The sequence below is a fragment of the Schistocerca cancellata genome, chromosome 10 (genome assembly GCF_023864275.1).
Source record: "Schistocerca cancellata isolate TAMUIC-IGC-003103 chromosome 10, iqSchCanc2.1, whole genome shotgun sequence".
Lineage (NCBI taxonomy): Eukaryota > Metazoa > Arthropoda > Insecta > Orthoptera > Acrididae > Schistocerca > Schistocerca cancellata.
In genome coordinates, this window is record NC_064635.1 from 90,215,302 (window position 1) to 90,240,336 (window position 25,035).

Consider the following 25,035-nt stretch of genomic DNA (forward strand, 5'->3'; position numbering starts at 1 on the left):
ACAAACTAACTTTCTAATGCTTTCATAAATAAAAGTAGCAACTGCACACAAAGAAAACATTGTTGTCGTCAAGCATTTGAGATGGTATACCACATGCGATTTTCAATTCAGATTTTGATCAACATAAAAACTCAGAAATTTTGAATAATCAGTTTTGCATATTTCCTTTCCAATGGACTGTACTGTTATGTGCTCCCCTGCAAAGAATTAAGTGAATTATTGTTTTCCTAAGTTAAGTTATATATCAATAACCAAGAATCAATCAACAGTATTTTTGTATATTTTATTTATTGCTGCTGTTTGCTTCATCATACTGGATAAAAGGCTGACATAAGCACGTAGTCTCAAACATAATTCCTGTAGCTCCATTATACAGGGTGCTGCCAAGCTGCCTGACACATTTCAGATGTTCATAAATTTTGAAATGGAGCAGGAAAGATAAAGTGAAACAGAGTGTAAATACTCTGAATTATGCCACTTATTATCCAAATTTTACCAGCTTATTTCTTGAAAGTGTGTCTGAAAGGTGGCCTCCATTTAAACAAAGCACTGTTGTAAGTACATCCTGAAGTTATAGTACACATGCCTCTGAAGGTTGCCATCAATAGTTGCAACTTCATCAGCAGTGGCTTGTTTTACTTCTCCAATGTTCACTATACAGCTCTGGGACATGCATTCTTTCAAGAATCCCCGAAAGAAAAGATCTTGGATAGTAATATCAGGTGACCAAGAAGGCCAAGTGGTACCTCCAAAATGAGAGATCAACTTCCAAACATTCCGCCAACAACAAACCTACTGTTTTGAGTGGTGCAGCATACTGCATCTTCTTCCCACAAACAAAGATCCTTCCAGTCAATGCCCAGCTGTTGTAAGCAAGGTCGAATAAAGTTTCCTGTGGTAGTGACATAATACTGTGAATTAACAGTCATTGTTTTGCCATCTTCCTCCTCAAAAGAAGTACAGGTCTACAAACCCAAAAACACCAAATCCACACCAAGCATCACTTTGGGACAGAGCAACAGCTTTTTGTGTAGCTCTATAAACATAAGAGAAAGGATTTATCCTACTCACTTTCGGGAAACTACAAATCTAAACATGAGTGGCTCGAAAGGAATTTGAACTGCTGTCTTGCCATGTCTGAACCACTGCTCAATGCAGCTCAGAAGGTACTGTGTGCTCTGTTTGTTGATGAAGCCCAGAAGGAGGAAATGGGCTTCATTGGACATGAAGAAATTATTCACAAAACCAGGTTTTTTGCTTACCAAATTGATCATGATAGCGCAGAAATTAGCTCGTGCTTCTTTGACTCTGGGGTTAAGTTTCTGAGCAATCTGTAAGGATCAAATCTGAGCTCCTCACACATTTGGCATAAACTTCTTAAACTCTCCCCTAAAATGCGAGACTGCTGGCACTAAAGCATCAAGGATTAAATACAAAAGCTTCCCCAACTCTCCGCAAGTTATTGTGTGTGCACACTGGTCTCAGAACTCTGTGCTTCACATTGCACACATTACCGCTGTTTTCAAACTTCTCTGACAAAAGCAGTATGGTATTCTGAGATTGTATCTGACGGTGTCACCTAAAATGTATTGCACTTTTGTTGCAATTGAGTTTTGCAATATACAGATAATAAGATGCTGTACACTCCAACATGCCTTTGCTACAGGAATATGAAATGGTATTCTCTCCTTTACCCTTTGTCTCTCTGCCTCCCAATACAAGCTAATGTGCATGCACAATATTCATGGTCACACTACCCTGCAATATGGCACATTAGAACCTTCTGAAAATGGAATGAGGATGGGATGTACATCCACGCCAATTACTTTCTTCGTGTGTGATTTGTGATCCAAATAGTACCCCAACTCATGCTTTTCTCACGTAACATCATAAAAACCACTGACTGCACTGAGGATTTCTTTCTGGGAGAACATAGTACACTACCTCAGATGGAGAGTCATTGACAGATGTAGAAATAACTCCACACGTGTTAGGACACTTGCCATTCATGTTGTATATTAATTATTTGCAGACACTATTAATAGTAACCACAAACTAGTTGCAGACAACAGTTATTTATTATCCGAAAAAAATGCTGCACAAATATTAAGTCTCATCTTGCAAAGATTTCAAAGTGGTGCAAAAAATGGTCATTTCCCCCGCATGTTAAGAAATGTATAATTTTGCACTTCACAGAATGGATACAGGCAATAACCTGTAACTACAGTATCAACGAGTCACAACTGGAATCGATCAGCTCATACAAGTACCTGGGTGTAACACCTTGTACGAATATGAAATGGAATGACCGCATAGTCTCAGACAAAAATCACATAGCAGATATCGGTTCATTGGTAGGATACTGAGGAAATGCGGTCGGCCTTCAAAGAGGACTGCTCACTAGAAACTCGTGCATCTCACCCTAACCCTAAAATAATGTTCAGGAATTGGGAATTGTACCAAACAAGACTAATGGAGGATATTGAGTGTACACAAAGAAAGTCAGCACGAATGGTCACAGATTTGTTTGACCCTGGGAGAGAATCACAGAAATTCTGAAGAAACTGAACTGGAAGATATCTGAAGATGGATGCAAACTATCACATGAAACTCTGCATACTATGAGGTCTGTTCAAAAAATTCTAGAACATTCCTAATTTCATGCCAATGGTGTCTTGGAGTGAAATGCAGTTCGCATCCCTGCACACACCTGTATTTAATGTGTATCTGCCGGCAGTTTCACTGTTGTATGTCTGTTAGTTATTGTTCAATGCTGTATTGAGTAGAACATTGTGTCATGCAGTTTGCATATTTCGAGATGGTAGTGTTAGAGGAGCTATGCGTCTGCGTTAAATTTTGCATGAAACTCAAGAAAAATGTTACAGAGCCACACCAAATGATGCAGTAAATCTATGGTGATGAGTGCTTATGCCATACTAGGTGATACAAATGCCTCACAGGGTTTAAAAATTGCCAGACAGAGTTAAAGATGACCCTCAATCAGGACACCCTTTGATGTCTGTCGATGACGCTTACCGTCAACAAAACTGTGCGTGTCAATCGAAGACTGACTGTCCGAGAGGTTGTAGTACAGAAGAATGTAACATTTCAGTTGGATCATATCATGAAATCCTGACACAGCTTCTTGGAATGCATTGTATTGCTGCCAAGTTCATCCTGCAGCTCATGAGTCAAGACCAGAAAGAGCTTTGTCTCACAATCAGTGAAGAGCTTTTCAAGTGCACAAATAAGAATGAGATGTTCCTCAAGAGCACTATAACTGGTGACGGGATATGGGTCTACGGTTATGATGTTGAGACCAAGGTTCACTCTTCGCAATGGGTTGGAAAAGGTTCTCCAAGAGCAAAATATGCTTATCACTTCACTGCAAATGTCAAAGCCTTACTGATAGTTTTCTTTGACTCTGAAGGATCAGTTCATCATGAATTCATGCCACAGGGAGAAACTGTTAATGAATGGTACTTTCAGGACACATTGTGCCACCTGTGAGAAGCGAATGGCGAGATAAATCATGGCTCTTGCATCATGATAATGCACTTGCACATTCGTCCCTGTTGGTACATGACTATTGCACAAAAAATGAAATCACTGAGCTACCTCATGCTGTTACTCTCCCGACCTGACCTCTGTGGACATTTTTTTATTTCCAAAGTTGGAAACCCCATTGAAAGGACAAATATTTGTGATGACAGAAGATTTGCAATGACAGACCAGGTAAAGGAAAATTCATGGACAGCACTTCGTGCAATCCAGAAAGAAGCGTACCAAGACAGTTTTCACCATTGGAAGTGGTGTATCAATTGTGGAGGAGAGTATTTTGAATGAAACCCTGCACAAAAAGTAAAAGGTAAGTGTAGAAAAATTTTGTGGACAAAGTTCCAGGATTTTTGAACAGATCTCATACGTTTCAAGCACCAACTTTAAGAGATGAATCTAGGAATATACTACAACCCCCTTTGTATTGCAGTTGTACAGACTGCCAAGATGAAATTTAAGTAATTACAGTGTCCACAGAGGCATCTAAGGTATTATTCTTACTGTGCTTCACATTTGAATGGAATCGAAATAGCCCTAATAACTGCAAAAATAGGGCATTCTCTCCACCAAGCACTTCACAGTGGTTTGCAGAGTGCGGTTGCAGATGGAAATCTAGGTGTAGGGGTAAAGGAGTGGTTACCGTATTTACTTGAATCTAAGCCGCACTCGAATCTAAGCTGCACCTGAAAAATTAGACTCTAAATCAAGGAAAAAAAATTATCACCGATCTACGCCGCACCTGTAATTTGAGACTCGAAATTCAAGGGGAGAGAAAAGTTTTAGGTCGCACCTCCAGATCGAAACGAAGTTGGTCCATTGTAATATGAGACACAACTTAGGTCGAGTGAATGACGATGCAGCTACAGTAGTTTGGTTCGAGTCGTAAGCCTAGCTTAGCAGTTAAGCTTTACCAGGTAGCCATTGCTATGCGTCAGGCGCTCCGTCCATATTTATAGGGGTACCCTTCCTTTTTCAAGTCCTTCGTCTGGCTTGAATTGATTGCTTATTTTTCTTTGATCTGATAAGTGCCGTTCTCTTTGTTATAGGTGTTTACGTCACTCTAAGCTGAAAATGCATTACTGTACTGTGTCAGGCATTGTTTGTCACATTCTGATAATTGGTGTTTACGACCTGTCGCCGCATGGCTTGCTTTTGCGGGTGCTACCGCCGCTTACAATAAAAAAAAAAGAGGAATTGTCTCAGTAAAGAAACAATGGTAAGAGACTGCTATTTGTTATTTACCCTGCTGTTTTCTTTGATAATGCTCAACAAGAACCAAATAATAGACTGCGTATGATACAAGATGTTCTGAACGAGACTTTTTCTCCGTTTGAAAATCTTTGCAGACGCCTCTTTAGTACATTACATTCTGCACAGAAATTAGGGTCATCGTAGATTTAAAAATCTAGTCGATTGCCGTGCTCCATTTCTGACCGTATCACTATTAGGCATAAGAATAAGACGAATATAAACATCACATGGGATGTATATTCTTCCGCTTTTGCTGTTGTCTCACTCTAAATTCATAGTTTATTAGGCAGACAGGATTTAAATGAGATAGCAGCAAACACGAAAGAATACATGGCAAAATGTTTATATTCGTATTATTCTTATGGTGAAGAGAATACTGCATGTGATTCACAATTCATAAAAGTTCCTATTAGCAATCATCTTTCTCACAGGTAGGAAAAAATTCAGAACGTAGAGTTGGCCATATTGACAAACATCCCAAACAGTCTTGCCAGTCGGATTTTCGTAGTACATTGAAATGCTGCTACATTCGAAGATGAACAATACGGAATTTATATTTACTTCGTTGGATAATGTATGAAAATGCAGTGGTCGAAACTCGGGGCGGAGAAAAAAAGCTCGTCTTCCACCTTTTTTTTAATATTTATTTACTGACGCGGAGGTTTTGGTCCCATATTTATCTTTGTGCCTGCAAAGCATGGCTGTGTAGCGCTACATGTATTGACGGCAGAAGTTAGTTGTGGCGGCACCTACCAACATTTTTCAGAACTTCCGCTTACTTTGCACTCGATTCTAAGCCGCAGGCGTTTTTTTCGATTACAAAAACCGGAAAAAAAGTGCGGCTTAGATTCGAGTAAATACGGTATCAGTCATATCAAACACTTTTCATTATGTTGTGCACAGGGGATTTCAGAGATTATATTTGGATGTAAAGACACATGAATTTTAGTACTTACCGAAGTTTCTTCTTTAACAGATATGTACTCAATCTCTCCGTCCGGAACACCACGTGGGTCAGCCCCCACCTGAAGGAAAGGAAATAAGTCATGTACAGGTGAAACACAGAGTACAAGCAGCACAGATGAAACCAGTCTACAGAATATAAATAATTACACCATCACAATTTAAAACCTGTGCCAGAGCGAGATTTGAACCCAAATTTCCCCCTTATTGCGAGACCCATCGCTCACCCAGTCACTAGGGATAGAAACAAAGTGAAGTGAAGGCCCTGAAATTAAATAAACTGATCAAAAGGGGATGAAAAGAATCATTCACACTGCAGACTCTGCTGTTTATGAATGTTTGGGTGACATGAAGTTGCACAGATTGTGGTGTTGGCCATTGCAGTTTTTCTGTGGACTTCGAATGTGTGTATATTTTTGTGTCTTTTGATACTCAGCCAAAAGCATGAATTACCTAGACCTAATAGACATGCAATCATTTTTAAGTTTCATCTGTTAACTTATTGGGTAGAACAGGTTACACATATCAAAGAAAAGTGTTTATGGTGGCAATACACTGATGCAGATAATTTCAGCATCATTTGGGTTATATTTGTGACAACTCGCTACAATTACCCTATGCTGTGCATTTCACAGTGATTTGCAGAGTATGTACACATACTATGTGCAATCTGAGAGTATTTTTACAAATATCATACATCAATACAACCTTCTCAGTTTTCAAGTTGTATTACTTTGAAAAGAATACGAGACATTTTGATAGCTGTCTCCACTATGGTCATGAGGATTTCAAATCACTGACTATTGGGTCTGGCATGACGTTCTGCTTATATAGAGGCAATGGCAGCATCTAGAACCTTCCAGATAGAGCCAGAGTGGCACATGCATGGAAGGCAAGTTGGGCATCTTCCAGCAGCTCCATCCTGCTGAGGGACCGAGTCATCTCAGATGGCGCAAGAGGCCGATGCTGCATTTGGAACTGCCACTCCCACATCCCGACAAGCATCAAGCCTCCATCTTTGCTTTTGCTTACTGTCCAAAGCCTGACCCCATACTTTACTAAGTGTGTACCCTCAGTCTCTTTTAAAACTGTTGCTGTTTATTCTAATATTGGCCACGTCTTTTAAAGCAGAATCCCAATATGATGGTGTTCGAGCCAACTCTCTCGTCTTTTCAAATTGTATTTTATGCCCATTTTTTAGGCAATGTTCAGCCACAACTGCCGAAGAGATACAGGCTGAGATCAGTGCTCTGCCCCACCACAAAGGTAAGAGGCGTGTTAAGCCCCATTAAAGACAACACAGATCTTCAAGTTCCTGGCATTTATGGTGCCACCTGTGTTTTTAGTAACATTTACATAAATCAAACTATCCGCACTGTTGCCGAACACTGTACAGAGCATTCACATCACTTACATGACAGCATCTTGTGAAGTCATCTGTGGCTGAACATTGCCTAGAAAACAGGCACAAAATACAACTTGAAAAGATGGGAGACCAGAGATACACACTTAGGAGGGCATGGGGCCAGGTTTTGGACACTGAGCAAAAGCAAAGACGGATGCTCGATGCTTGCAGGGATGCGGCTGCTGCAGTTTCAAACACGATGTCAGCCCCTCACACCATCTGATATCATTTGGATCTGTTATGGGTGGAGCGGCTGGGAGCTGTCCGGCTAACCTTCCGCACGTGCGCCATGCGGGTCTGGTCTCGAAGGTTCAAAACGCTGCCATTGCATCTACACAGGGTGGGTTAAAATGGACTTCACAACTTTCAAATGATATAGAAATTTATTGAGATAACAAATAGAATTGGTGGACGTGTCATTTTGCAGCAAACAATGTCAAGTTTCACATAAAAGGGTCAAGTATCATTTTGGTTTGATGTGACTACCATTTGTGATATGGCAGACATCCCACTGGTAATCGATTTCTTCCCACAACTGTTGCAGCAAATTGGGTGTAACTTGCACAGTAGCAATGTAGATTCAATTTTTCTCAGCGAGCTAAGTAGTTTCATTGGGGAGAAACATACACATGGTCTTTAATGAAATCCTGGAGAAAGAAATCCAGTGGTGTCAAGTCTGGAGAGTGACATGGCCATGCAATTAGCCCTTCACAGCCAATCCATCAGCCTGGTAAGCCATTATCAAGGACACCATGAACAAAGTTCTTGTGCCAAGAGTAAATTGTAGGGCCTGCTCGGAGGTTCTCTAGACCGAACAGTTGTTACAGAGTTCGTTTCATAAAACTGAAACACACAGCAAGCATGCTCTGCACCAGCAAAAATAGCCATTTTAACTGTGCACTATACTGCTGCTGCTCCTGGTGGTGGAAAGGGACACATGCCCTCCACGCATCAAACTTGGAGTTGTTTGCTATAAAATGACAAATCTACCAATTTTGTAAGTTACCTGAAAAAATTTCTATATAGTTCCAAAGTTGTTAAGTTCTTTTTGACTCACCCAGTATAAAAAAAAAAAAAAAAAAAAAAAAAAAATGCTGTGCCAGCAATGGCAGTCAGTAATTTTTAACTCCTGATGACAATGCCTGATCCACTATTGAAAGTTTGAGTATTTTATTTGAAGTGACACAACTTGTAAACTGAGAAGATTTTATTGAAGCATGTTGCCAGAAAAGACTCCGAGAACAACTGAAATAGAGTTTCTACGTAAAAATACAGCAACATGCCTGTCATTTACGTAAATATTTTTGAATCTCAATCTGCAAAAAAAATTTGATATATCCAACCCAAACACATAGATAATATCTCTCCAGAAACTCACCAGTGCAGCATTAGAAACTGTCAAGCACAAATGAATTAAGTTTTGTTTTTAAAACTTTCATTATGTGTCAGCATGTTTTTGCACAATGTGGGTGGTCAAATATTTTCATGCCTGCATGCTTTGCTCTTTTCTGTGCAAGACTAAGGTTAAGTTGTCAGTTGTGAAGGCTGTTTTTATGTATTCTATAAATCCAGTCACAGAGCACAAATATTTATCAGTCAAGTTATTAATTTCAGTCAATGATGATCGTCTTCAGACCTGAGAAGATGCAGTATATTGCACCTATTGTATGATCACATATATGATAGTACAGTCATAATAATCCATACCAATATTATAAATGTAAAAGTATCTCAGTCTTTTATGCTTTCATGACTAAACTGCTGAACCAATATTGATAAAATTTGGCATGGAAATAGCTTGAAGGGCGAGGAAGAACATAAGCTACTTCAGAAAGTGTGTAGTACAACATATTTATTGATTTGAAGAATATAGCACAAAATATGGAATAATAATTACTCTTTGAAAAAGCTATTTATTCTTTGACTTTTTAAATGTATCACATTTATGAAAATGCTTTTATTGTTTGATATGTTCAACAAAAAAACGATTCTTCATATACATATACAGGGTGTTTCAAAAATGACCGGAATATTTGAAATGGCAATAAAAACTAAACGAGCAGCGATAGAAATACACCGTTTGTTGCAATATGCTTGGGACAACAGTACATTTTCAGGCAGACAAACTTTCGAAATTACAGTAGTTACAATTTTCAACAACAGATGGCGCTGCGGTCTGGGAAACTCTATAGTACGATATTTTCCACATATCCACCATGCGTAGCAATAACATGGCGTAGTCTCTGAATGAAATTACCTGAAACCTTTGACAACGTGTCTGGCGGAATGGCTTCACATGCAGATGAGATGTACTGCTTCAGCTGTTCAATTGTTTCTGGATTCTGGCGGTACACCTGGTCTTTCAAGTGTCCCCACAGAAAGAAGTCACAGGGGTTCATGTCTGGCGAATAGGGAGGCCAATCCACGCAGCCTCCTGTATGTTTCGGATAGCCCAAAGCAATCACACGATCATCGAAATATTCATTCAGGAATTTAAAGACGTCAGCCGTGCGATGTGGCCGGGCACCAACTTGTATAAACCACGAGGTGTTTGCAGTGTCGTCTAAGGCAGTTTGTACCGCCACAAATTCATGAAGAATGTCCAGATAGCGTGATGCAGTAATCGTTTCGGATCTGAAAAATGGGCCAATGATTCCTTTGGAAGAAATGGCGGCCCAGACCAGTACTTTTTGAGGATGCAGGGATGATGGGACTGCAACATGGGGCTTTTCAGTTCCCCATATGTGCCAGTTCTGTTTATTGACGAAGCCGTCCAGGTAAAAATAAGCTTCGTCAGTAAACCAAATGCTGCCCACATGCATATCGCCGTCATCAATCCTGTGCACTATATCGTTAGCGAATGTCTCTCGTGCAGCAATGGTAGCAGCGCTGAGGGGTTGCCGCGTTTGAATTTTGTATGGATAGAGGTGTAAACTCTGGCGCATGAGACGATATGTGGACGTTGGCGTCATTTGGACCGCAGCTGCAACACGGCGAATGGAAACCCGAGGCCGCTGTTGGATCACCTGCTGCACTAGCTGCGCGTTGCCCTCTGTGGCTGCCGTACGCGGTCGCCCTACCTTTCCAGCACGTTCATCCGTCACGTTCCCAGTCCGTTGAAATTTTTCAAACAGATCCTTTATTGTATTGCTTTTCGGTCCTTTGGTTACATTAAACCTCCGTTGAAAACTTTGTCTTGTTGCAACAACACTGTGTTCTAGGCGGTGGAATTCCAACACCAGAAAAATCCTCCTTTCTAAGGAATAAACCATGTTGTCTACAGCACACTTGCACGTTGTGAACAGCACATGCTTACAGCAGAAAGACGACGTACAGAATGGCGCACCCACAGACTGCGTTGTCTTCTATATCTTTCACATCACTTGCAGCGCCATCTGTTGTTGAAAATTGTAACTACTGTAATTTCGAAAGTTTGTCTGCCTGACAATGTACTGTTGTGCCAAGCATATTGCAACAAACGGTGTATTTCTATCACTGCTCGTTTAGTTTTTATTGCCGTTTCAAATATACCGGTCATTTTTGAAACACCCTGTACATGTTTAATCCATACTTCCATACCAATATCAGTCACAAACCCGTCACATTTTGGCCGCTGAGCATCTTGGATTTCTCACTTTTACTGCTGCATTAAAATTTTCACGAAGGTCTCATGGTTAGGCGGTTAGCACTGCTGGTTCACAACCATGGGCTCGAGAGTTCAATTCCCACCCGGATCATTTTTTTCCGTCACCTTTTTGCTCATGTCTTGATGTGTGCATTTCCTCATCATTTTACTATCATCAATGTGCAAGTCACCATAGTGGTGTCAAATAAATAGACTTACACTACACTCCTGAACTTCCCAACCAGGGTCTCCCAGCCAATAAAGCTATACACACATTTCATTTTACAATCCATCTTCCTTACTAACATTTTAAATGCAAAAGTGGCTGTCTGTTATGTTTTCACGACTAAACCACTGAACTAATATCTGTGAAATTTGGGGTGAGATAGCTTGAACACTGATGAAGAAGATAGGCTAATTTAAAAAGTGTGTAGTAGAAATTTTTTATTGACTAGCAGAATATCATACAAATTAAGGAAAAATATTTACTCTTTGAAAAAGTTACTTACTCTGTCACTTTCGAACTTTATCATATTTGTAAAAAGCTTACACTGGTTGATGTATTCTATGTAATATTATTTACCATAACCAATACAATGCTTATTCAGTTCTTGACATATTTAATCCATACTTCAATACTAACACTAGTATTATTAATTGTGAAAGCAACTGATTCAATTACATTTTTATGACTGAATTGCTGAACTAATTCTGACGGTATTTGTTATGGAGATAGCTCGAACCCTGAGGAAGACCAAAGGCTACTTTAGAAAGTTATATCCTCTTGAGGATTGTTAACATTGTTAAATGTAGTATATGTGAGTGGCATGCACACAACGCTGGCATGATGGTCAGCAACTCTTTGTGTTTATAAATTATTCTGTGACAGTTCAAATCCAATGTTATTGTGTGCATGGTTTATGATACTGAGTTCCTACAACACCTGGCATAGCTGGTGAGTTTAGCGAGATACAATAAAATCAAACTGTAAGCCTGAGAACTATATTTACCCTATTACTATAAACCTTGCAAACATATGTCTAGTTTAGCGTATTGTTCTAAGAGAGCTCAAGCTGCAAAAGTTATGTACTTGAATCCCACAACGTCAGAACAATCTCATGTCCGCCAGAACTAGGATGCAGAACATCAGGTGGCCTTGAGAGCTACAGAGACATTACAACAGTCACAAGCCCATCAGATTTTAGCTGCTGAGCACCACGCATTCTGTACAGCTTCCAAGACGCTTGAAGAGTCCCAATGACAGCATCACTTAAATACTGTACGAGAAACAGAGAGTGGTTTTACTTGTGGAACATGGGAGACTTTTGGTGAGGCTGCATTTGATTATGATCTGTTAACGGACTATGTTAATCATATATTAGTCATTACAGGGAATGGATCAAAAATGTAGGCACCATAACACTCAAATGGAGGGGAGAAACAGCTGGTATGTGTTGCTCTGGTGGCAAATTCTTACATCCAGTACTCGGTGAGCCAGAGAAACCCCTAAAATCTCTACTTCTGCATGAATATTGAGCCATTTTTAAATACAATTAGAAAATATAATATGTACTTTCAGATCTGACATACAGAAAAATGATACAAAGACATTCATTATGTACCTACATACTGGCACCACATACATTTTATACATATGTCTCTACACAGACATCTCACACAATTACTGGCTTATTTATTCACCATCACTCATCAAAACAAAACTACCAATATGCAAGTGAAGCAGCAGATAACAGTTGGTTAACCATATAAGCTTCATCATGAAGTTACAACTTCTGTTCCTGATGATATATTTATGAATGCTACTATTATTTTTTAAATGTGCCTCATTCTTCACAACTAACTGTGTAAGAGAGTAAACTTATTGTGGGTATTTTCTAAACAGTTCCCCACTTGAAATTCATGGATGGACACAAGATTTTATCTTTACAGCATATCTGTGCAATGCATACTTTGTGTCTATGTGTAGAATTGCACCACAAAATTATTCCATTTGACATCAAATAATGGAAGTATGAAAGCTATTTTTCTAATCCTTACATCACCATATCAACAATTACATGTTGCTAAACTCAAGTGTTTAAGAAGACCTGCAGTATGTGACCCCCAATTCAAGTTCTGGTCAACCAGGAATTTTGAACAATCTGTTTTACAGGACAAGGATGAGGACAAGGCAGGAAATCAAATGCATCCTTTGCAAAAGAACTATAGTGACATCTTGCATGATCAAGCATGACATGCATAGTGGCTTACAGAGAATATATTTAGATGGAGAGAGAGAGATGAATTATAGTACTTACCGGAGCTTCTTCCTTAACAGATACATACTCGAACTCCTGGTCTGGAGATGCAACTGGTTCAGCCTCCACCTGAATTAAACGAAAAGAGTTAAGCACAGGTAAAATGCAGAGCATGAGAAGCACAGATGAAACCAGTCTATTGAGTATAAATGATTATGTCACGACCATAAAAATATATTTGCCAGATCGAGACTTAAGCCCAAATTTCCCACTTAATGCGACAACCGACTCCAGGTTCAGTGGCATTTCTATACAGTTTTTGGTGGCATCAATCTGTGTCCATATCACTGAAGATACAACTGCAACCTACCACACTTTCTGAGTGAATGATTTATTTCACCAAAACTAGTTTCAGGCCTGGGCCCATCAGCAAATGAGAGTGATGATTTCGGTGAGGTAAAATTTTCATTATTTTATCCATGATGGTTTGGCAACACCACAGCTGTTTTCATAAATATCACTGAAGAAAAAACTGCAACTAGCCACACTTTTTGAATGAATGATTTATTTCTCCCCAACTAACTATTGCATTTAACAAAAAAATGTCTAGCAGAAAAAGTGATTCCAAAATACATAAAAGTGAACAACAACAACAACAACAACAGTATAGCTGAACACCGGAAAGGGGACAAAAATGTGACATTTTTATGAAGCATTCTCACTGCCACCTGACAATTGGCCCAATCCAGAAACAATAAATCACTCATTTAGAAAGTGAGACAACTTGCACTTTTATCTTGGGTGACATTTACAAAAGCACCCATGGTATTGTCAAACCGTCACGGATATAGTAATGTCACTGCACAATCACCGATTTCATCCTCATTGACTCTGCCATTCATTTTGGTGTATTTAATTCATTTTACCAAAAAATGTACCCACAACTCCTGTGGTATCAGAAGTGACCAGTAGCAGATTTACTTCGCAACCTGTTTGCGAGATGCTGCTGGGGTGTCTACACTTTGACGACATGCATTCTGCAGGGAGGGACAGATTACACAGATACCGCATGGTTCTACAAAAACAGATGAGCCTGGTATTCACAAAGAGCCACAACTAGACTGTCTGCCTCCCATTCAGTAGATTCGATTAGATTAGATTAATACTAGTTTCATGGATCATGAATACAATATTTTGTAATGATGTGGAACGAGTCAAATTTTCCAATACATGACATAATTAAGTTAACTTAACAACATAATTAAGTTAATATAACAACTTTTATATTTTTTTAAAAAAAATTTAAATTTTATTTTATAATTGTTTTGTTTAGTTTTTTTTTTTCTTTTTTTCTTAATTTATATCTAAAAATTCCTCTATGGAGTAGAAGCAGTTGTCATTCAGAAATTCTTTTAATCTCTTCTTAAATACTTGTTGGTTATCTGTCAGACTTTTGATACTATTTGGTAAGTGACCAAAGACTTTAGTGGCAGTATAATTCACCCCTTTCTGTGCCAAAGTTAGATTTAATCTTGAATAGTGAAGATCATCCTTTCTCCTAGTATTGTAGTTATGCACACTGTTATTACTTTTGAATTGGGTTTGGTTGTTAATAACAAATTTCATAAGAGAGTATATATACTGAGAAGCTACTGTGAATATCCCTAGATCCTTAAATAAATGTCTGCAGGATGATCTTCGGTGGACTCCAGCTATTATTCTGATTACACAGTTTTGTGCAATAAATACTTTATTCCTCAGTGATGAATTACCCTAAAATACGATGCCACATGCAAGCAATGAGTGAATATAGGTGTAGTAAGCTAATTTACTAAGATATTTATCACCAAAATTTGCAATGACCCTTATTGCATAAGTAGCTGAACTCAAACATTTCAGCAGATCATCAATGTGTTTCTTCCAATTTAATCTCTCATCAATGGACACACCTAAAAATTTTGAATATTCTACCTTACCTATATGCTTCTGATTAAGGTCTATATTTATTAATGGCGTCATACCATTTACTGTACGGAAGTGTATGTACTGTGTCTTATCAAAAGGAACAAAGAACCACTTAGTAATTTTCTGAAAGACATTATTGACAATTTCATCAGTTAATTCTTGTTTGTCAGGTGTGATTACTATACTTGTATCATCAGCAAAGAGAACTAATTTTGCCTCTTCATGAATATAGAATGGCAAGTCATTAATATATATTAAGAACAACAAAGGACCCAAGACCGACCCTTGTGAAACCCCATTCTTAATAGTTCCCCAGTTTGAGGAATGTGCTGATCTTTGCATATTATGAGAACTGCTTATTTCAATTTTCTGCACTCTTCCAGTTAGGTACGAATTAAACCATTTGTGCACTGTCCCACTCATGCCACAATACTTGAGTTTGTCTAGCAGAATTTCATAATTTACACAATCAAAAGCCTTTGACAGATAACAAAAAATCCCAGTGGGTGGTGTTCGGTTATTCAGATCATTCAAAATTTGATTGGTGAAAGCATATATGGCATTTTCTGTTGAAAAACCTTTCTGGAAACCAAACTGACATTTTGTTAGTACTTCATTTTTACAGATATGTGAAGCTACTCTTGAATACACTGCTTTCTCAAAAATTTTGGATAAAGCTGTTAGAAGGGAGATTAGATGGTAATTGTTGACATCAGCTCTATCCCCTTTTTTATGCAAAAGTATAACAATAGCATATTTCAGTCTATCAGGGAAAATGCCCTGTTCCAGAGAGCTATTACACAGGTGGCTGAGAATCTTACTTATCTGTTGAGAACAAGCTTTTAGTATTTTGCTGGAAATGCCATCAATTCGATGTGAGTTTTTGCTTTTAAGCACATTTATTATTTTCCTAATTTCAGAGGGAAAAGTGGGTGAGATTTCAATTGTATCAAATTGCATAGGTATGGCCTAGCATCTTCTAATAAACACCTGGATCCTACTAGATCCACAACATTTAGAAAATGATTATTAAAAATATTTTCAACTTCTGACTTTTTGTTCGTAAAGTTTTCATTCAATTTGATGGTAATACTGTCTTCCTGTGCTCTTGATTGACCTGTTTCTCTTTTAATAATATTCCAAATTTTTTAATTTTATTATCAGAGTTGCTGATTTCAGACATGATACACATACTTCTGGATTTTTTTAATAACTTTTCTTAACATAGCACAGTAGTTTTTATAATGTTTGATAGTTTCTGGGTCACTACTCTTTCTTGCTGTCAGATGCATTTCCCTTTTCCAGTTACAAGATATTTTTATACCCTTAGTAAGTCATGGTTTGTTACAAGGTTTCTTATGAGTCTATTAAATTATTTTCTTGGGGAAGCAGTTTTCAAATGCATTTACAAAAGTGTCATGAAATAAATTATAATTCAAATTGGCATCAGGTTCATGGTACACCTCATCCCAGTCTAACTGCTGTAGGCTTTCCCTGAAATTTGCAATTGTTAAATCGTTGACTGAACGTACTACTTTGGAGGACTGTTTAGTACTGCTGAATGGAGCTATGTCATATATTGTAACTAGCTGTGCACCATGATCAGAAAGACCATTCTCAAAAGGCTGAGCATTTATCTGGTTAAACTTATCTTGGTCTATAAAGAAGTTATCTATCAGTGAGCTGCTATCCTTTACCACCCCAGTAGGAAAATCAATAATGGGTGTCACATTGAAAGAACCGAGTAATACTTCAAGGTCATTTTTCCTATTACCCTCTTTCAGAGAGTCTACATTGAAGTCCCCACAAATAATAATTTGCTTCCCCCTGTCTGACAGATAGCACAACAAGGAGTCCAAATTTTTCAGAAATAGATGAAAATTTCCCGATGGGGACCTATATACAGTTACAATTATAAATGTGCCTTTATTTAATTTAAGCTCACAGGCACCTGCTTCTATATGTTTCTCTACACAAAACTTTTTTGTTTCTATACTTTTTGCACAATGATAACTTTTGACATATATGGCAACTCCTCCTTTCTCCATATTTTCTCTAATTACATGTGCAGAGAGCTTATGTCCACTTACATTTACCTTACCCATATCAGTAACAATGTGATGCTCAGACAGGCATAGTATATCTATTTCATCCTCAGCTTCTAAATCTTCTAAACAAACCAGAAGCTCATCTATTTTATTCTTTAAAATCCCAATATTTTGATGAAATATACTTACATTATTTTTAATTATACTTTTATGAGAACCTTTCCTTATTCTAACGTTTGCAGTACTCTCCTGTCTGAGTTTCTCATTGTGCTTAGGCCTAGTTCCTATACCAGTGGTCACATGGTGTTCAGAGAGGCATATTATGTCAACTGGTTTGGGTGACTTTAATTCATCAATGCAATTACCTAGGACTGAGATACAACTTGGTGGAGATAAAATTTCTGGTGATTGGTGAAAATTTATAATTGACAGCTATAACTGGTGATCCAATGTGCTAGAATTGTGCTGTTTAATTTCTTTCATAAACTGAAGATTTGTTTCAATCCTGACCTCTCGTAGAACTTGACATCTTTCTGTCTTACGTATCCTAAAAAAGGTGCTGCTCCAACACCTGTAACCACTGGTATTTTACCATTCATGGCAGTGCCTCCCCCCCCCCTTAAATTTCCTGCTATTACCCCAGCCAGTTTACCCTTCCCTTCCCTGTTGAGATGTAGGCTGTGCCTGGTAAAGTCCCACCTACTGAGAGAATCAGCAGGAACCACACCAATATGAGCCCCCGCACCCAACCCAAGCAGCCGTTCCAACTCCAAATTAACTCTCCCAACAGAAGAGTTCAAATGAGGCCGGTCATGGCATCTCAGGACAGATACAAAATTCAACACTGGTGTGTCTGGATGCCGGTGCAATCTTCACCAGGTCACACTCTACACTGTACCCAGGATCTCTGTCGATACTGTTCCCTGGCCCTCCCACAATGACCATGGTGTCTTGCCTGGTAAATCCTTTACAGTGTGAACCTAAACCATCTGTCACCTGATCCAGATTAGCACTTTGTTTGAAAAAATTTGTGACCTGGTATTCTGGTCCAAATTCCTCCTGCAGAAGTTGGCCTACACCTCTGACATGAGAACTGCCTAACAACAAAACTTTCTTCCTTTTCGATGACTTTCCTACATTCTCTTTCAATTTCCTATTGAAAGTTCATTGTGTCCTGTCTACACCTACCTCTGCTTGAGGCTCATCAGTTTCTAACATCACGCTGAGACAAACTTCGAGCCTACAGCTGCAGTTCCTGAATGTTTTTGGTGACTGAACCCTTTTGAGATACTCAATATTTTACAGAGCCCTAAGATAAGCATAATCACATTTAATGTTCATTATTCAGTTACACCTACCCCCATGAACCATGGACCTTGCCGTTGGTGGGGAGGCTTGCGTGCCTCAGAGATACAGATGGCCGTACCGTAGGTGCAACCACAACGGATGGGTATCTGTTGAGAGGCCAGACAAACGTGTGGTTCCTGAAGAGGGGCAGCAGCCTTTTCAGTAGTTGCAGGGGCAACAGTCTGGATGATTGACTGATCTGGCCATGCAACACTAACCAAAACGGCCTTGCTGTGCTGGTACTGCGAACGGCTGAAAGCAAGGGGAAACTACAGCCTTAATTTTTCCCAAGGGCATGCAGCTTTACTGTATGGTTAAATGATGATGGCGTCCTCTTGGGTAAAATATTCCGGAGGTAAAATAGTCCCACATTCGGATCTCTGGGTGGGGACTACTCAAGAGGACGTCGTTATCAGGAGAAAGAAAACTGGCGTTCTACGGATCGGAGCGTGGAATGTCAGATCGCTTAATCGGGCAGGTAGGTTAGAAAATTTAAAAAGGGAAATGGATAGGTTAAAGTTAGATATAGTGAGAATTAGTGAGGTTCGGTGGCAGGAGGAACAAGACTTTTGGTCAGGTGAATACAGGGTTATAAATACAAAATCAAATAGGGGAATGCAGGAGTAGGTTTAATAATGAATAAAAAAATAGGAGTGCGGGTAAGTTACTACCAACAGCATAGTGAACGCATTATTGTGGCCAAGATAGACACGAAGCCCATGCCTACTACAGTAGTACAAGTTTATATGACAACTAGCTCTGCAGATGATGAAGAAATTGATGAAATGTATGATGAGATTAAAAAAATTATTCAGGTAGTGAATGGAGACGAAAATTTAATAGTCATGGGTGACTGGAATTCGACAGTAGGAAAAGGGAGAGAAGGAAACATAGTAGGTGAATATAGATTGGGGAAGAGAAATGAAAGAGGAGACCGCCTGGTAGAATTTTGCACAGAGCATAACTTAATCACAGCCAACACTTGGTTCAAGACTCATGAAAGAAGGTTGTATACATGGAAGAACCCTGGAGATACTAGAAGGTTTCAGATAGATTATATAATGGTAAGACAGAGATTTAGGAACCAGGTTTTAAATTGTAAGATATTTCCAGGGGCAGATGTGGACTCTGACCACAATCTATTGGTTATGAACAGTAGATTAAAACTGAAGAAACTGCAAAAAGGTGGGAATTTAAGGAGATGGGACCTGGATAAACTGACTAAACCAGAGGTTGTACAGAGTTTCAGGGAGAGCATAAGGGAGCAAATGACAGGAACGGGGGAAAGAAATACAGTAGAAGTAGAATGGGTAGCTCTGAGGGATGAAGTAGTGAAGGAAGCAGAGGATGAAGTAGTTAAAAAGACGAGGGTTAGTAGAAATCCTTGTGTAACAGAAGAAATACTGAATTTAACTGACGAAAGGAGAAAATATAAAAATGCAGTAAGTGAAGTAGGCAAAAGGGAAAACAAACGTCTCAAAAATGAGATCGACAGGAAGTGCAAAATGGCTAAGCAGGCATGGCTAGAGGACAAATGTAAGGATGTAGAGGCTTATCTCACTAGGGGTAAGATAGATACTGCCTACAGGAAAATTAAAGAGACCTTTGGAGAAAAGAGAGCCACTTGTATGAATATCAAGAGCTCAGATGGAAATCCAGTTCTAAGCAAAGAAGGGAAAGCAGAAAGGTGGAAGGAGTATATAGAGGGTCTATACAAGGGTGATGTACTTGAGGACAATATTATGGAAATGGAAGAGGATGTAGATGAAGATGAAATGGGAGATACGATACTGCGTGAAGAGTTTGACAGAGCACTGAAAGACCTTAGTCGAAACAAGGCCCCGGGAGTAGACAACATCCCATTGGAGCTACTGACGGCCTTGGGAGAGCCAGTTATGACAAAACTCTACCATCTGGTGAGCAAGATGTACGAGACAGGCGAAATGCCGTCAGACTTCAAGAAGAATATAATAATTCCAATCCTAAAGAAAGCAGGTGTGGACAGATGTACAAAAATTACCGAACTATCAGTTTAATAAGTCACAGCTGCAAAATACTAACGCGAATTCTTTACAGATGAATGGAAAAACTGGTAAAATCCGAGCTCGAGGAAGATCAGTTTGGATTCCGTAGAAATATTGGAACACATGAGGCAATACTGACCTTATGACTTATCTTAGAAGAAAGATTAAGAAAAGGGAAACTTACATTTCTAGCATTTGTGGACTTAGAGAAAGCTTTTGACAATGTTGACTGGAATACTCTCTTTCAAATTCTAAAGGTGGCTGGGGTAAAATACAGGGAGCGAAAGGCTATTTACAATTTGTACAGAAACCAGATGGCAGTTATAAGAGTCGAGGAACATCAAAGGGAAGCAGCGGTTGGGAAGGGAGTGAGACAGGGTTGTAGCCTGTCCCCGATGTTATTCAATCTGTATATTGAGCAAGCAGTAAAGGAAACAAAGAAAAATTCGGAGTAGGTATTAAAGTCCACGGAGAAGAAATAAAAATGTTGAGGTTCGCCGATGACATTGTAATTCTGTCAGAGACAGCAAAGGACTTGGAAGAGCAGTTGAACGGAAGGGACAGTGTCTTGAAAGGAGGATATAAGATGAACATCAACAAAGCAAAACAAGGATAATGGAATGTAGTCGAATTAAGTCGGGTGATGCTGAGGGAATTAGAGTAGGAAATGAGACACTTAAAGTAGTAAAGGAGTTTTGCTATTTGGGGAGCAAAATAACTGATGATGGTCAAAGTAGAGAGGATATAAAATGTAGACTGGCAATGGCAACGAAAGCGTTTCTGAAGAAGAGAAATTTGTTAACACTGAGTATAGGTTTAAGTGTCAGGAAGTCGTTTCTGAAAGTATTTGTATGGAGTGTAGCCATGTATGGAAGTGAAACATGGATGACAAATAGTTTGGACAAGAAGAGAATAGAAGCTTTCGAAATGTGGTGTTACAGAAGAATGCTGAAGATTAGATGGGTAGATCACATAACTAATGAGGAGGAATTGAATAGAATTGGTGAGAAGAGGAGTTTGTGGCACAACTTGACAAGAAGAAGGGACCGGTTGGTAGGACATGTTCTGAGGCATCGAGGGATCACTAAAAATCGTAGAGGGAGACCAAGAGATGAATACACTAAGCAGTTTCAGAAGGATGTAGGTTGCAGTAAGTACTGGAAGATGAAGAAGCTCGCACAGGATAGAGTAGCATGGAGAGTTGCATCAAACCAGTCTCAGGACAGAGGACAACAATAACATTCAGTTACAATCATTCGGTGAAAATTATACACAAACAGATATGTCATACATTACTGACTTCTTCAACAATCTACAAAACAGTACACAATAATATACTAAAGAAAATAAAACTGTATTGATTCCACTGTAAACTGATGAAATTGTTAACATCTGATGGAAGTTATGAAGCTTTTTATTTTTGACCAAATGTTTAATGTCAGGCTTGGTAAAAGAGAGTTGAAGACATATCAGGCTCAGTCTATTGTGGTGAAGCTACATAAGCTGAGAATCTTATTTCACACAAGTATGTTGTTGGGAATGGCAGAAGAACAGTCGGAGCCTCTGTGGCAAGATATAGATATTCATCCTGAATCCTGCACCAAAAATCATCATTGTTTTGAACAATGATTCCATGCTTAAATGTGATGTAATTTCTAAAAAGCATTCATAGGTTTTGTTTGACATATTTTCTGGCTACTGCAAATTTGGTGCAAAAGGCTTCTGAAATTCATTTTCAGCTTAGTAGTCTGCTCTTATGGAAAATACACCGCATCTCAAAATATGCACACATATCATGGAGACATTGGAGGAAGTTTTCTAGTTCTTCATTGCCAACAAAAACAAGTTGATTATTTTGTTACTAGCATCGAAAACTGATGCTTTTGTCCTTTTAAAAATGGATTTAATTCATTATTTTTTCCAAATAGATATTGAAAAAATCCTAGACTCAACAACCAGTTCACATCACTCAAATGGTCTTTCAATTAAAAAAGATTTTAAAAAATATTCTGTCGTAAAAGCTCAAAATTCAGCTATTAGTTCGATTAATCTTGTTGAAGCTTTAGCCCGAGTAGGTCACCTAACCTCAGATGGAGAACTTATGTTTTATGTCCGTCCCCACAATCTTCACACAATACTGAGAATGGACATCACTGACAAGGGCACGATTTAATGTAACTGATTATTTTTACTGTTTCATCAAGAACCAGTTTTAGGTACACCTCCTTTACCATGAGTGCTTGTCTATGCAGGGTATAGTACCTGGAACTACAGTTTGGGACTTCCCTTTCTGTTAGTTATACCACTCCAACTGTTTTACCGATGACTGTATATTGATACAATGATTTCATGTGAGTAGTTTATTTCAAAAAAATTGTTAATTGCATTAAAAATTTCTTTTATGACAGCACTAATTGTCAGCAAAGTGCACATAAGCAAGCTATCTTTGAGTGAATGTTTATATGGATATCGGGCTATGTCAGCAAGATGGCAGGTCCAGCAACATCGGTGGAATCATCCATTTGCAAGACGAATTTGTTGTGCCAAAGGCAACCAACTATACCTGCAGGATCATGAATTTGACATGAGACAATATCATTTGAAAGTGGCACTGTGGAAAGATATGCAGGTGTTATGTCTACCACACACGGTTTTAGTAAATTCTCAGTGACAGCGTGTGCTTTGCCCACTGGTGCCATGTGATAGCTCACTAAATACAATACCTCTGTGGCCTTTTCATTCACAGTTTCGATCACATACTTCATAGTTCTTTAACTTCTTAATAACTGTTCTTTATTACATATAAAAAAATCTTCATTACTGTCTTTGCAATCGGGATGTATAGTTTCTAAATGTCAGTACATTTTAGCAGGTACCATGAAACTACTTAGAGGCAGCTGCACAACATGAAGAGAGGTGAGGCGTTAGAATTAGCAAATCCAAGATTGAGGTAAGAATTGTCATAATTTCTTTTTTTCACCTTCAGTGAGTCATTAGATACCTTGCTGCTTCAAATAATGGAGCCTGTAGTTGTTAATTCACCTTATTGAATCTCATAGTGTTCATTGGAAATCTTTGACACTAATGCTACATCTTCTGGGTGAACCATCTTTGAACTTTTGATGTGAAATTTCGTTGCAACACCATTAAGCCAACAGTCAATTCTGTCTTCTAACATCAACAATTTAGTTTTATAATATGGCAAATGTAGAATAATATGACCACAAGATCTGTAATTTTACAACTGAATTCAATAACAAACACAATTCGAATATCCTGCAGCCTGAAAGCAGAGTGCAGATTTGTCATGCCAAACTGCAAAATTGAGTAGAAGCTGTATTTTGTGCTGCACGGCATGGGTTTATATAGCCCTGAGTGGTGAGTATACATGGCAAAGTGACGAAATCCTTTGGGGCAGTTTGAGGTCTTCACAGATGAGAGAGAGAGAGAGAGTTGGAGAGAGCACAGTGGAATGTTCACAGCAAGTGTAGAAAGAGAAAGAGAGAGACAAAGAGCATTATTTTTTCAGTGTGTGACAAGACTTATGTGCTTTGTTCTTTAGGTTGATATGATTTCCGCAGAGCCCTTACAGATGGCTTGTGGAGCCCCAAGGCTCCAGAAAGCACACACGTAGTATCACTGGTCAAGAGCAATGCTTGCGCCCGATCTGAAATCAATCCCAGACTTCTTTCTTTTGCACTCCTCTGAACACACCTACTAGCATCAGCTTGCCAGCTATTTCCAGTTTTCTAAAACTACATCCAAGGCATGCTCCGTCCTCATCCAAGCTAGCATTCTGAAGGGAGACATTATGAATAACTGAAAAGTTTGATACCTCTTTGCCAGCTCACAACTTTTACCTTACACCTCAGACTAATCCAGAGATCAGTATGTCACCACACCTAAGATTTTGTATTCTTGTTAGTGGGCTTCACCAACTCACAGCCAAACTGTCAACTTCAAACCTAACCTTGACCTTGGGCTGCACTACAGGTGCACATTCCACAATGTAGAAACAAAAGAAACATTGTCAATGTTCTGTTCTTTTTCTGCCTGCACACGTATAACATCGCATGCCAAATCACAATTACGCAACAGGATGAAGCCAATATCTGGTATCAGTACGTTAAACTGGATTGTTCCACATTCTGCCTTTTGATTCCTGAGGGAACTTCCACACCTGAATGGTGCTACACTGATGTGCACACAATGAGGTGGGCAGAGGGCCAATGCACAGTGGCAAGGGACAGAGTACCACATCATGCTGTACCCAACAGAATCATACTACCGAGTCTGCATGCAGCATGTGGTTATTGAAAACATAGAACATTTAGCACTAATTTTCGTGTTACTTTAGATACAGTGAAGGTACTTTGCAACTGTAATGTTCGTTATGCATGGCACGACACAAACATGACAAATACTACATTAAGAGGTGACAGCGGAGCATATACATTTCCCCATATACATTTCGCTACGAGAGTTAGAAGCAGAAACAGTGGCATGATGTGGTACCAACCTCGGGGCTGTTAGTGTGGGACAGTGATAGAGAACACACTGGCTATGCTGCAAACTATTCTCCATCTCTCTC

General features: G+C 38.9%; 1 protein-coding gene across 4 annotated transcripts in view; it reads right to left on the reverse strand.

The window, feature by feature from the left end:
- Positions 1–25,035, reverse strand: part of LOC126106536 (zinc finger protein 501-like) — a 140,807-nt gene that overhangs the window by 88,486 nt on the left and 27,286 nt on the right. For all 4 annotated transcript variants that reach the window (XM_049912868.1, XM_049912867.1, XM_049912866.1 and 1 more), the window contains 2 exons: positions 13,121–13,189; positions 5,766–5,834 (listed from right to left, as the gene is read on the reverse strand). In XM_049912868.1, coding sequence (XP_049768825.1) covers positions 5,766–5,834; positions 13,121–13,189 — 138 coding nt within the window. The remainder of the gene's footprint in view (positions 1–5,765; positions 5,835–13,120; positions 13,190–25,035) is intronic.